Genomic DNA, 13,322 nt, shown 5'->3' on the forward strand with positions numbered 1-13,322 from the left:
CTTACGCAACTCTGTACAGAGCCCCTCCCTTAGACAATTGTCAGTCTTTATCAAATGGTGATTGGTTCTTTTAACTGGAAGGCGGGACTTCCATCATCAGAGCCATATTAAAAGCACAATGGAATTTCCTCTGTTTGTAATAATTATCTTTGCTAAAAGCCATTAAAAAAGTCCCCAAAATCAAGTTTTATATGAAATGTGTGATTATTAACACCACAAAATATGTAGGTCAGGCTATTTCACTGGGGATTGTTGCATTTCATACTAATGACAAATGTCACTGTGTCTGCCAGGGTCCCAATCGTAAAGTTATTGTTGAGCTGATGGGGTGGAATGGATTCTGAAGACTTGGCACTTTCACTGCTGACTAACCTGCTGTTAGTGGCTTTAAAGTGGAAATGCAGCCAGATGCTGCAGTGAGGCAAAGTTCAAGAGCAGTTTTTGTTTGGGTAGAGAGCTCTCTGATCAAGAGCTTGCAAGTAATATTAACTGCAATATGTTATGAATAATTGACAAGGAGCCGTTGAATTTTAAGAAAGTACTGCACACCGCCTGTGCATTATTTTCAATTAAACCATGCCTGTTGAATGATTTATTCTGATTGGCTGAGAAATGTTCCATGGGTGTTGATTATTTTTCTGTAAACCGCACACCTAACCTTTTAAATGTCTTAAAAATAGGCACCAGAGCAATGTTTGTGGTAATCGTTGGATAAGCGGAATAATTGACTCCGGTCCTTTGAATTATTTGAAAATAATGCACATCCGCAGTGTAACCAGCCGTGTTTGAGGCGTCAAATTCGTGTCTACCGCGTCTAGTTTGTCGCTTGAATATTTTGAGTTTACTCGCCTCATTCGTGCATGAAAGCCGCACGTGAAATTCTAGTCATTGAGGCATTCACGCGGAAATTCACGTCATGGGAGGGCCTACTGCGACTCCGCTCCCTTCCTCTAATCACATCACTACTATAGCAAGCTCCTGATTGGTTAACGTGGTGCGCCAAATTTTTCAACTCTCGTGTTTCCAGCGCCAATGCTCAATTCGCGCCATTCGCGTGAATGAGGCGGAATGCGTAAATGAGGCGGAATCGTGTCTACCGCGCCACGCTAAACACCTCTTTCGGGACGCAAGACCTCCAGACGCTCGTCAACGCATCTTCACATTGACTTAACATTGAAATCACTCTCGCTTGATGCCTCTACCGGGGCTGGTGTGAACGCAGCATAAAGGCGAAGACATTACCACCTTGGGTGTGCATTATTTTCGAATAATTCAATGGCCCTTCATCAATTATTCCTCACATAATTTAAAGGACCAGAGTCAATTATTTCTCTTATACCACAGTTACCACAAACATTGCTCTGGTGCCTATTTTTAAGACATTTGACAGGTCAGGTGTGTGGTATACAGAAAAATAATCACCATCCATTGAATATTTATCAGAATAAATTATCCAGCATTATTATTGGTCATAAATTATTGGCCATTTTCTGCCTTTGTGAGTGGTGAGGTCATATTACTATAATTATAACGTAAGGGTTCCCATGATCAAAAAAAAAAACTGTAAAGGTCATGGGTTCAATTCCCAAGGATTACATATACTTGAACTGTAGGTCGCTTTGGATAAAAGCATCTGAAAAAACATCTAAGCTTGGTTTTAGCTGCTTTAGCAACATGGTTTAGCTGTGTTGTGGTCACTTTTTATGCTGGTCAGGCTGAAAGACCAGCTGACCCATCCACTTGTCCCGGTCTGCCAGCTATTGGTTTTATGATGTCAAATGATAATGAGGATTATTATGTGAATCTGTTGAATGTTTAAAGGGATACAGTAGTTCACCCAAAAATGAAAATTCACAGTTTACTCACTCTCATATTGTTACAAACCTGTATAAATTTTAATGAACACGAAGGAAGAAATTTGGAGGAATCTTTGTAACCAAACCATTCATGAGCCCCATTCACTACGATGGTATTCTTTATTCCTACTATGGAAGTAAATGGAGCTCATGATCAGTTTGGTTACCAACATTCCTCAAAATATCTTCCTTCATGTTCATCAGAGCAAGGAAATTTATACAGGTTTGTAAAAATATGAGAGTGAATAAATGATGACAGAATTTTCATTTTTGGGTGAACTATCCCTTTTACGAATCTGCAAACTGGTTTCAATCTGAATGGTTTATTAGCAAATATATATTTTTAGAAATGCTGCTACAGTGATCATAAATAACTACACATCATGGTAATAATCCACCAGTCGAACATGTTGCGGGAACCCTGTATATTTATGCAACAGATTAAACACAATGCACTCAATCATTTACATTGTGGTGGTGCTATTATGGTTTTGGATTTGGGTGACTGAAGGTCCAGTTCCAAATCTGGGTGACCACCAGAACCTAGTTGCCTTTAGATGTGATGAAACTTTTTGAATGTTAAAGGGATAGTTCGGCCAAAAATGATATTAAACCCATGATTTACTCCCCCCCAAGCTGTCTGAGTTGCATATGTCCATCGTTTTTTTTCAGACAAACACATTTTCGGATATTTTAGAAAATGTTTTAGATCTTTCAGTTGATTAAAGGGGTCCACCCATAGTCCACGACCTTCAAGTCCGCAAAAAAAGGGCGTCCATCCTTCACAAATTAAATCCAAACGGCTCCAGGATGATAAACAAAGGTCTTCTGTGGGTAATCCGCGCGGTGTTGTAGAAATATCCATATTTAAAACTTTATTAACGTAAATAACTACCTTCCGGTAGCGCCGCCATCTTAGTCGCGTCTGCATTCAGGATGAGAGCTTACGCAGCCTACAGAGGCTAATCTGCTGCTCCTCTGTGCCCCCGCCCTCCGAATTTGTCATACGTCACTAAGAAAAGTGCGTACACTACGCTAATACTCTCTCCTGAATACAGAGGAGTCTAAGATGGCGGGGCTACCGGAAGGTAGTTATTTTCGTTAATAAAGTTTTAAATATGGATATTTCTACAACAACACCGCGCGGATTACCCTCAGAAGACCTTTGTTTATCATCCTGGAGCCGTTTGGATTTAATTTGTGAAGGATGGACGCACTTTTTTTGAACTTGAAGGTCGTGGACTATTGGTGGACCCCGTAACATTACATTAAATCAACTGAAAGATCTAAAACATTTTCTAAAATATCCCAAAATGTGTTTGTCTGAAAAACGATGGACATATGCAACTCGGACAGCTTGAGGGTGAGTAAATCATGGGTTTAATATCATTTTTGGCCGAACTATCCCTTTAAATTAAAGTTATTTGAGACCTCGTACTGTCCTGCAATGAATGCAGTTAAGGTCTAATATTTCTATATATAACTTCTCAGAAGCTCGGTCTGGGTTTGGTCGAGTTACAGCAGAGTAACGTAAATTGCATGAGAAACCGTTTGTACCACTAAGAAGTGTGGGAAAGAAAGATTACATGATGATTGTTATTTTAAGTGCTGACAAAGCGGCTCCTCTCCTACCGGCCTCACATCCAGAAATATTCACATTGTGCGGTTTTACCTTCGCCACTGTACGGTCGGGGGGTTCTGGAATTGGGCCAGAACAAATAAAGCTCTTTCCGGCTTTTAGTCCTGGATAATTGCAGGACTGGAGTGCCGTTGTTCTCTGGCATGCAAGGGTGGGCTCCAGGGAGTCAAAGGCAAAGCTTTTATCCAAAGCTTAAAATCCTATCATTACGCAGTCACTCTCGTGTCAGTAAAACCTTGTACAGGAGTTCAATTTTTATGTAGAAGATAAGAAGAATTTTGAAAAAAGTTGATGCTGTTTTATTATTATCATCATTAATATTCAATCAAAGATGTGGATGGAAAAAACATAGTTTATGTGTTTAAAAGGACATGATGGTGAGGAAAAAATGACAGAATTTTCAAGTTTGGGTGAATAAATCTCCTTCTTCCCATTCTGAGTGCTGTTGCCATGGGAACTGGATGATACTGAGACTCAATAAGTACAAACTTGTAGAGTGGCCCCAAAGGACACATCGCTTTCATAACCCTGTATCTTAGCATTTCTGAAAGCCTTTTAAGATTTTACTTTACTTCAGTTGTTGCTTTTATGTCTGAAAAATAGGGGCATCTATCTTGATACCATGCTGCCGAAGTACGACGTCGATGGAGTCCGTCCACCCATCGGACAGCGTACGAGATTGAGCAAAGGAGACATCGCTCAAACACAAAAACTCTACAAGTGTCCAAGTAAGTGGCCCTTCAGATCCCGAGCACATCTGTGCTCTAGCAGCCATTGTTTTGCATCGTGGCTCGAGCATTCGTTTGAAGAACCAACCAGGTTTTTAGATTTCCTCTTTCGGTGGAGAAATGAAATGACATATCTGTAATACGATCATGGTGTTCCTGTAAATCCCAACAGTTGTTTTTGCAATCATCTCCTTTAATCTCTTTAACCTCAGCTGGAGTGATTTCGTACTTTAAAACAAAGCTGGTTGCTTTTAAACTAACCTTAACATCTGCAGAACTGCTACTGTTTTCCATTCAGAGAATCCGGTTTCCAGGTCAAGCATCTGTCAGTTTCTCTCAATGTGGTTTCGTCCACAGGATGTGGAGAGAGCCTTCAAGACAGCACTGGAAACTTCTCCTCCCCTGGGTTTCCGAACGGATATGCTGCATATCTTCATTGCATATGGAGGATATCTGTCACGCCTGGTGAGAAGGTATAAAAACACATATGCAAATTGCACCTGTTACTAGGACTACAGTGTTGATGCAGGATACCGTCTGTGGTTTAAGTAATTCAATTTGCTGCGTACTTTAATATGATTTGGTTTGGACTACAGAGAGAAGTCATGCCACTAGGGTTGCAACATCTCGTTCAAGTCCTATCTACTTGAATGGGGGACGGCAGATATCTATATCTATCCTGAGACAAAAAAAATCACAATTAAATATTAAACATTTCTGACCAACATTTAAACCTCACATTAACTGTCTTTATCGATTGATGATTGGTTGTTTTAATTAGAAAGCAGGACTTCCATCACAGAGGCGGCCATATTGAATCCAGGCTATAGTCTCAAAATCTAATGATGAGATTAGGAGCATCAAAGTTTGATTTATTTCCAATTCCAGCAAGTGACTTCTTTTTTGAGAAACTCATCACAACATGTATTTATGTTGTCGTGTGTGGCTTGTCATGTCAAAATATGTAAACTTATGTGTATCACGCGTGATGTCAAAATACATGCCTGCTACAGACGCTTCTAAGGGGTTTATAAAAAAGACGCTCGCGTTTGCCAGATACTCGCTTAATCTCATAATCAAATTTTAGTGTTAAGTACATTTTTTTGTAAACGTGAGTGTCTCTTTGATCATAAACCTGTACGATCCATCTGCAGCAGGCACGTATTTTGACATGACGCATGATTCACATGGTTCACATGACGCAACGAACACATATTTTGAATTTGCGCCCTTCGAAAGACAAGTCACTGGCCGGCCGCCACTGCTTATTTCACTTAGTGATTTTTATATTGATTTCAATTTTTGACATGACCGTACGCAGTCAATATTAATAACATAGGTCCTTGAAATCCTTAAAAGTTTGTGAAAAATGTAAAGGCCCTGAAAAGTTTTTGAAAATGAACATGCATAGATGCAGGTCATTAAAAGTCCTTGAATCTATTTTGTTAAGTTTTCTGGATACAATCCATATTATATCCTGTGAAGTGTAGGATGACATCCTAAAAGCTATTCGTTTTGAATGTTTATATTTTCTGTTTGCGAATTTTGATATAATACAAAAAATGCTTTTTTGCATAATTGTGTTTGACAGATGAAAACTGTAACAATACACACTCTAAGAAAGGATCTGTTAATTTTAACACATTGTTTTGTGTTATCCTATTTAACACATTATGTGTCATTTTGTGTTGATGTTAAATTCAGAAAAATAGAAGGGACAACACAAGATGTTAAAATAACACATAAGTGTGTTCTTCAGAAAATAACAAATAGATGTGTTATCTAATGTGTTGTCCTTAACTAGACACAAGATGTGTTATTTTCACAAATTTGTTTTAAAGGTGACATAGAATGATTGAACGGGGTATTTATCCTTGTTCTGTGATGTGACATGTAGACAAATTTTTTTTTGTTCGGGTCTGTAATGCCTTAGAAGCTTCCTAAAAACCTCTCTCAGATAGCTCTATTAGGGTGGGGGATTTTAAACAAGTGGTTTTGCACCTATTTGGCTCCCCCTACTGGCTTAACTTGCAGTCTCATTACTGATTGGTTGACTTTGCTGCCACTCAAAAAATGTAGCCAATTATTTTAAAGTTGAGGGGCAGTTAGATGCCTGTGATGTCATAAGCATCAGTTTTTCAGATTGGGCCGTTTTCTGGCTGACATTTCTAAAAGAGGATTTTCTATGGGACTGAGATGTTTAGCATGTCTAGCACTTTTTGTATGTTTGTGAAGGTAAAAATGGTTTTAGTCCTTGAATTTGAGGGTATTGGACCTGGAAAGTTCTTGAAAGGTCCTTGAATTTGAAGTTAACCAACGTGTGGGAACAATGTAAAAATATCACGGTTATATTTTCACACACAAAATGTTCTTCGATTTTATGTTATTTTATGTATTTAGATTTTATGTAGAAAACAGTCAAACACAAAAAAATGCCCTCAGCTGGGTTTTTGCAGGCAGATATATGAATAAGTCATAAGGGCACATGCATTTCTTGTTTTTCTGAGAATGACCCAACTATAATTATGTGTATTTTTGCACCTCTTCTCTGGGGAAATATACATCTTTTTAAAAATCTATTAAATAGGATTTATACTGTTGACTGCCTCATTTTACGTTTTCCTTTGTTTTTGTTTATTTGTTAGATCATTCTTAATTTTACTTCAATGGATTTGTACAGAAGTCACCTGTGCTGGTACGACCACATCGAGATCCGTGATGGATATTGGAGAAATGCACCCTTGATAGGTTCTCACTTTTTAAAAATCTTTATATTTCAGTATTTCTGCATTTTAATGAATTTCTTACTGGCATAACATATTCACGCAATACGTTTTGTAAAAAGGAATGGCAACCATGCATAATACTAAATTATGGATACTAACCTCACTTCGCTATGAACTACTTTTTTCTGTATTTTAAGTTTTTTTAAGTTTTTAAATTTCTTTGAAAATTTTGTTTTGTTAGTTACAGGAGCTCATTACTAGTCAAGATAAAAAATCTAAATTGAAATTATTTGTTAATTTAAATTGATTATACTTAAAGGGACACTCCACTTTTTTTGAAAATATGCTCATTTTCCAGCTCCCCTAGATTTAAACATTTGATTTTTACTGTTTTGGAATCCATTTAACTGATCTATGCATCTAGCGGTAGCACTTTTAGCATAGCTTAGCATAATCCATTGAATCTGATTAGACCAGTGGTTCTTAACGTTATTCCTGGAGGCCCACTGCCCTGCACATTTTGTATGTCTCCCTTATTTAACACACCTGATTCAAATCATCAGCTCATTAGAAGAGATCTCAATGAACTGAACTGAGTCTGCCAGATAAAAGAGACATTCAAAACATGCAGGGCAGTGGGCCTCCAGGAATAACGTTAAGACCCACTGGATTAGACCATTAGCATCGCACAAAAAAATAACCAAAGAGTTTTGATATTTCCTATTTTAAACTTGATTCTTTTGTAGTTACATCATGTACTAAGACCGACGGAAAATTCCGACGGAATAAAGTTGGGATTTTCTGGGCAGATATGGCTAGGAATTATGCTCTTATACTGGCGTAATAATCAAGGACTTTGCTGCTGTAACATGGCTGCAGAAGGCGTAATGATATGACGCAGTGCCCGTAAATAGTCCCCTGCTATTGAAAGTTACCAAAGGGAGTGTCCCTTTAAAAATGTAAATGTATTTTTTACAGTGTATAAGTTCTGAAAAAAAACTCAATATGCTTGAATTATATTTTTCTGTAGGCCGTTTTTGTGGAGACCAGCTTCCTGAAGCCATTGTGTCCACTGACAGTCGACTCTGGATTGAATTTCGCAGCAGTAGTAATTGGGTTGGAAAAGGCTTTTCTGCCATCTATGAAGGTAGCGCTGCATCAACAGACTTCACTGCTCTTCTTAGCTAAAGCGTTTACTCTTGTATCTCACATCAGCTTCAATTGTTCTGACCCCAGTTTCTTCACTCTCTTCGTAAGTTCATGATTTGCTCCACGTGAGGCTTTGCTCCTCAAAAACAGATGTGCCGTTTATGTGCAATGTTCTTTGGACGTTTTCAGCTATTTGTGGAGGAGAGGTGGAAAGAGACAGTGGACAGATCGAATCGCCCAATTACCCCGACGACTATCGGCCCAATAAATTGTGTATATGGAAGATTATGGTGCCTCAGGGTTTCCACGTGGGCCTCAGCTTTCAGTCATTTGAGGTGATGTATACTATCTAATGAATCTAGGTGGTTTTGTCTGCTATTGCCATGTTTTGCCGTGTCCTAACTAGACGCGACTCTGTGACATTCAATAAAAGGTATCTTTTTACGCCCGAGAGGCAAACTTACGATCTCTCTAATAAAGCCAACATGGAAGTGACTTAAACTGCAATTCATCGACTGGCCACTAGAGGCTGGCTCCAAAAGGGATCCCATAGAGCCCCATGTTAAAATGCCCAACTTTACAGCAGAAAATTATAGGTTTACAGCCTGGTACAAAAAGTGGTTTTGGTCCACATAGCTAATTTTGCCCTTCATGACAACCCATTTATTCTTTTATTTTGGATAGCCTCTTGAGATGTAGCATTTCATTTTCAAGAGGATCCTTAACAACTGTGAGGGGGTGATTTTTTTGTAACTCGTCTGTTTAAATTATATTAAGCATTAAAGTTCAGCATAATTAAGGGCGTGGCAACTTGCGTGACGGGTGAACAGCCACTGCTGTCACTACAGTCAAGCTAGGCAGGCGTGGTTTCAGCAACCAGTCACCTCAGCTTCACCCACGTCCCGCCTCTTTACCCATTTTCGGTTATCCCAGTGATGCACTGCCAAGATGGCGATGGCAGGCTTCGCCAACTATTGGCTTCAAAGAGCTCTTAACAAACATATGGGTGACTTCACAGACACTACGTCTATATTTTTTACAGTCTATGTCATTAATAAAAATCAAATATTTAATGTATTGGTCAATGACGTGACATTAATTATTTTTTGTCCATATGGTTCAATTAAATGTAAAAGGGTTAAAATTTCAAAATGCATTTGCATATTATTTGCATACATTCTATTTTTTGAGGTCTAAAATTTCTGGTTTTATTGAAATTTGAAAGAACATTTGGGGGATAATTACAAAAATGTCAATGTGGTGTCAAATTGGTGAAAATCTAAATATATTCATAAAAAATGTGGAATAAAATATAATTATCTAGTTTAGTGTAATATGATTTTTACATACATTTTTACATCATTTGTCAAAGATTATTTAGAAAACAGAGCTGTTTTCAGCATATCGTATGTTATTACAAAAACGCATTAAAATGTACATTTAGAAATAACTAATACATTTTTTTTGCTTACATGCCATCAAGGTGGATAAAATATTAAATATTTCTCATTCTTTGGCGCAATTGTACCGAGCCCCTAAGGTGACATTGGAGTAAAAAAAATCTAAAGTTTAGTTTCATGTGCTAACGTGAAACTTTCATGTGCAGATTTTTTTTTTTTTGACGGTTTCGCGTGAGCACATGAAAGTTTCACGTGAGCACATGAAACTAAACTTAATTTTTTCTCTATGTCCCCTTAGGGGCTCCTTACAATTGTGGTTACACCATTTAACATTTTTTTAGGTTTATTTAGTCTTAACTTTCTACGGAGCCCCTAAGGGAACATGGAGAAAAATGTCCCCTTGCTCACATGAAACTTTCATGTGCTCACGTGAAACTTTAATGTGATCACGTGAAACTTTCATGTGCAGAATTCTTTTTTAAAGTTTAGTTTCGTGTGCTCACGTGAAACTATCGCGCGCGCGAAACTAAACTTAAAAAAAATTCTGCACATGAAGGTTTTGCGTGAGCACATGAAAGTTTCACGTGAGCACATGAAACTAAACTAAACTTTTTTACTCCAATGTCACCTTAGGGGCTCGGTAACTTTCATAAAAATGTTGCAAATGTAATTTTTTTATTGCAGAAAATTAACATAATGCACTATGTGCATTGAAAAAAACCTGATGCATGCTTTTAAAACAAGTTTCTTAAAAAGATTTTTGAATTGCTCATCTTGTCAAACTGTACATCACAACCATTCATTTACACAGTTTTCAGAGTTGACATTATTAATTGACTCCTCATTGAATCAGTCTTGATTTCACACCCAGATTGAGAAACATGATAACTGTGCCTATGACTATCTGGAAGTGAGAGATGGAGATTCAGAGAGCAGTCCTCTCCTGGGTCACTTCTGTGGGTACGAAAAACCAGACGACATCAAGAGCAGCTCCAATCAACTGTGGATGAAGTTCGTCTCTGATGGCTCGGTAAACAAAGCTGGATTTTCGGCCAGTTTCTTCAAAGGTGACGCTCACAATTAAAATCTTGATTGCCTTACCTGACACAAACATGAATCTAACTTTGACACACAAACATCGGTTTATTCAACGGTATCTCATGCCAATTCGTAAAATGTATTTTAAGAGGTGGCAAATTCATATCAATTCGTACCACATTTGTATGTTTTTGTACGATTTACCTTTGCCCATGTGACGCTGGGGTTAGGGGTGGAGTCATGTTTTTTTTGTGATAATCGTACATTTTTGCATGATAACTTTTTACGAATTTAGCCAACTCGTAAAATATATACAAATTCTCATGAGATCAGGCTGAAGTTTTCCTTTTGAATGTTTATTGTCAAAGTAATTTCCTTGATCCTGATCACTCCTTTTATGACCCTCATCAGAGATTGACGAATGTTCCCGACCTGATAAGGGGTTTTGCGAGCAACGTTGTGTCAACACGCTAGGTAGTTTCTACTGCGCTTGTGAACCCGGGTTTGAGCTTTCCCCCGATCGCCGGAGCTGTACAGGTGAGTCAAATGCTTGCACATGTACATGCAAAAAAAACATAGTTCTTTTTACACATTTATGTAGAAATTTTGTAGTGGTTTTATTAATAGTTTTCAACATTTTTGTTGCTCATCTTTGGGGTTAGGAAATTGAGCAAAATTGTAGAAGATAAAAAAAGGATTAAATCACTTTAAAGGGGACATCTGACGTTTTCCATGTTTAAGTGCTAGAGACAGAGCGCAGTTATGCAAATTTGAAAACCACGCCCACCGGGGGGGAAACAATCCAACCGTCTCCATTGACTTTGTATTGCGAGAGGCTGCCTCCTTGTCATTTCTGGCTTATAACAAAAACCGAATAATGGCTAAAAGCTGCTGTGTGACAATATGTACAGCTAACAAGCCAAAGAACCCAGAAATAAGTTTTTATAAGCTGTCGAGCCGTAAAACCCAGCATTTAAGGAGAAAAAAGTGGATCGCCAACTACGTTTCCCCCTAATGGATGCAGATCTACTAATAGAAGTACTATGAAAAGTTGCCTGTTTCCAGTTTTGTGTCTTTAAACGCTCGTTTTTTGAGGTGGACAGCTTATAAAAACTTATTTCTGGGTTTTTTGGCTTGTTAGATGTACACCTTGTCACACAGCAGCTTTTAAGTATTATTTTGTTTTTAAGTTTAATCTGTAAATAAGTTTTTATAAGCTGTCGACCCCAAAAAACGAGCGTTTAAAGACACAAAAGTGGAAACAGGCAACTTTTCATAGTACTCATATTAATAGAACTGCGTCCACTAGGGGGAAATGTAGTCGGCGATCCACTTTTTTCTCCTTAAAAGCTGGGTTTACCGGCTCAACAGCTTATAAAAACGTATTTCTGGGTTCTTTGGCTTGTTAGCTGTACATATTGTCACACAGCAGCTTTTAGCCATTATTCGTTTTTTTGTTATAAGCCAGAAATGACAAGGAGGCGGCTTCTCGCAATACAAACTCAATGGAGACGGTTGGATTGTTTTCCCCCCCGGTGGGCGTGGTTTTCAGGTTATGACGCGCTGCGCTCTGTCTCTATAATTGGGTTCCCAGTGCTTTTATCAACCTGGAAAATGTGAAAAAGATCAACCCAGTAGTAGCTAAGTTTTGGTAAACCATTCTCTGCAAGCATGTGAAAAAATAGGTAATTGAAATTTGGCTTCCCCTGTGATGTCAGAAGGGTATAGGAGGCATTCCCTTATTTTGTTTGTAATATAATCAATCATAAACAAACGAGTAACCCTCCTTTCTATTACTGATGAGAGACAGATAACTGCTTTACTGCTATTAGTAGTCACTCCCGAAAGTCGCTCATCATTTGTACAAAGTTGAATAGCTGGACATTCCCACTTCATGTCGCCAATGGTCACTATCACTCGTTCAATGGAAATGAATGAGATCGCCTTGCTCTGCCAGTGCTATTAGTCATTGATTTGATTTCCAGGGAACACATAAACTCTTTAAAAAGTGTATTCGCCCAAATGGAAATATTTACTGTATGTACTGAAAGTGAAAGGACACACGTTGTGATTCATTCTCTTAAGTGCGTAAGCCTCAGATTGCTGGTGAGTCAGTCCATCACCCAAGCTGTTATTTTGGTGCAGGTGCTACAGTCTTAAGAAAATGAATGATTCTGTGCACAACACTCACAGGTGCATTTTATCTCTAACAAGAAAAAACAAGATCATGTGATCTCTCCTCTCTATAGATATATGCACTTTGATAAGGTTGCTGTACAATGGTAGAGAAACCTCATTTGTTCTGGGAAGAAGGAGTGATGAAAGGCATACTTGAAAAGCAGATTCATTAAGCCAAGCTTTCAGCTTTCTCATTGCAGTTTATGATTCTTTAGACCTACATTTCCAAAGCCAAAGTGTGTTTCTGTACAACGGATAATATTGATAATAGGTGTAATGTACATTAAATAATTTTATAACATGCCATGTTTCAATTTCCTTTAAATCCATAGCCGAGTTTGATGGTTTTTTAGCAATGGTAAATATTATAGCTGCAATCCGTAACTCTTCCAGTTAAAAATAAACAAAAACAGTTATTGAGTAAATATATAAAAAAATCTCTGAATGTTTTTACCATACTCTGATTTGCAGTGGTAGATCTATAATTTAAGCTGTCAGGTTGGATTTCTTAGGAATTAAGTTTAAACTATACATGATATACTGTGTAAACATAAAGATAATTTTTCTACTACAATATATTACGTATATGACGTGCGTGCTACGTAGGC

The 13,322-nt window shown here is 37.9% G+C and overlaps 1 protein-coding gene across 2 annotated transcripts in view; it reads left to right on the top strand.

The window, feature by feature from the left end:
* The window catches only part of bmp1b (bone morphogenetic protein 1b), a 31,029-nt gene that overhangs the window by 12,828 nt on the left and 4,879 nt on the right, over positions 1-13,322 (top strand). For both annotated transcript variants that reach the window (XM_065261459.2, XM_065261467.2), the window contains exons 7-13: positions 4,099-4,223; positions 4,581-4,696; positions 6,869-6,971; positions 7,980-8,096; positions 8,288-8,433; positions 10,370-10,565; positions 10,948-11,073. In XM_065261459.2, coding sequence (XP_065117531.1) covers positions 4,099-4,223; positions 4,581-4,696; positions 6,869-6,971; positions 7,980-8,096; positions 8,288-8,433; positions 10,370-10,565; positions 10,948-11,073 — 929 coding nt within the window. The remainder of the gene's footprint in view (positions 1-4,098; positions 4,224-4,580; positions 4,697-6,868; positions 6,972-7,979; positions 8,097-8,287; positions 8,434-10,369; positions 10,566-10,947; positions 11,074-13,322) is intronic.

This window comes from Paramisgurnus dabryanus, chromosome 10, assembly GCF_030506205.2.
Source record: "Paramisgurnus dabryanus chromosome 10, PD_genome_1.1, whole genome shotgun sequence".
In the NCBI taxonomy this organism is placed as follows: Eukaryota; Metazoa; Chordata; class Actinopteri; order Cypriniformes; family Cobitidae; genus Paramisgurnus; species Paramisgurnus dabryanus.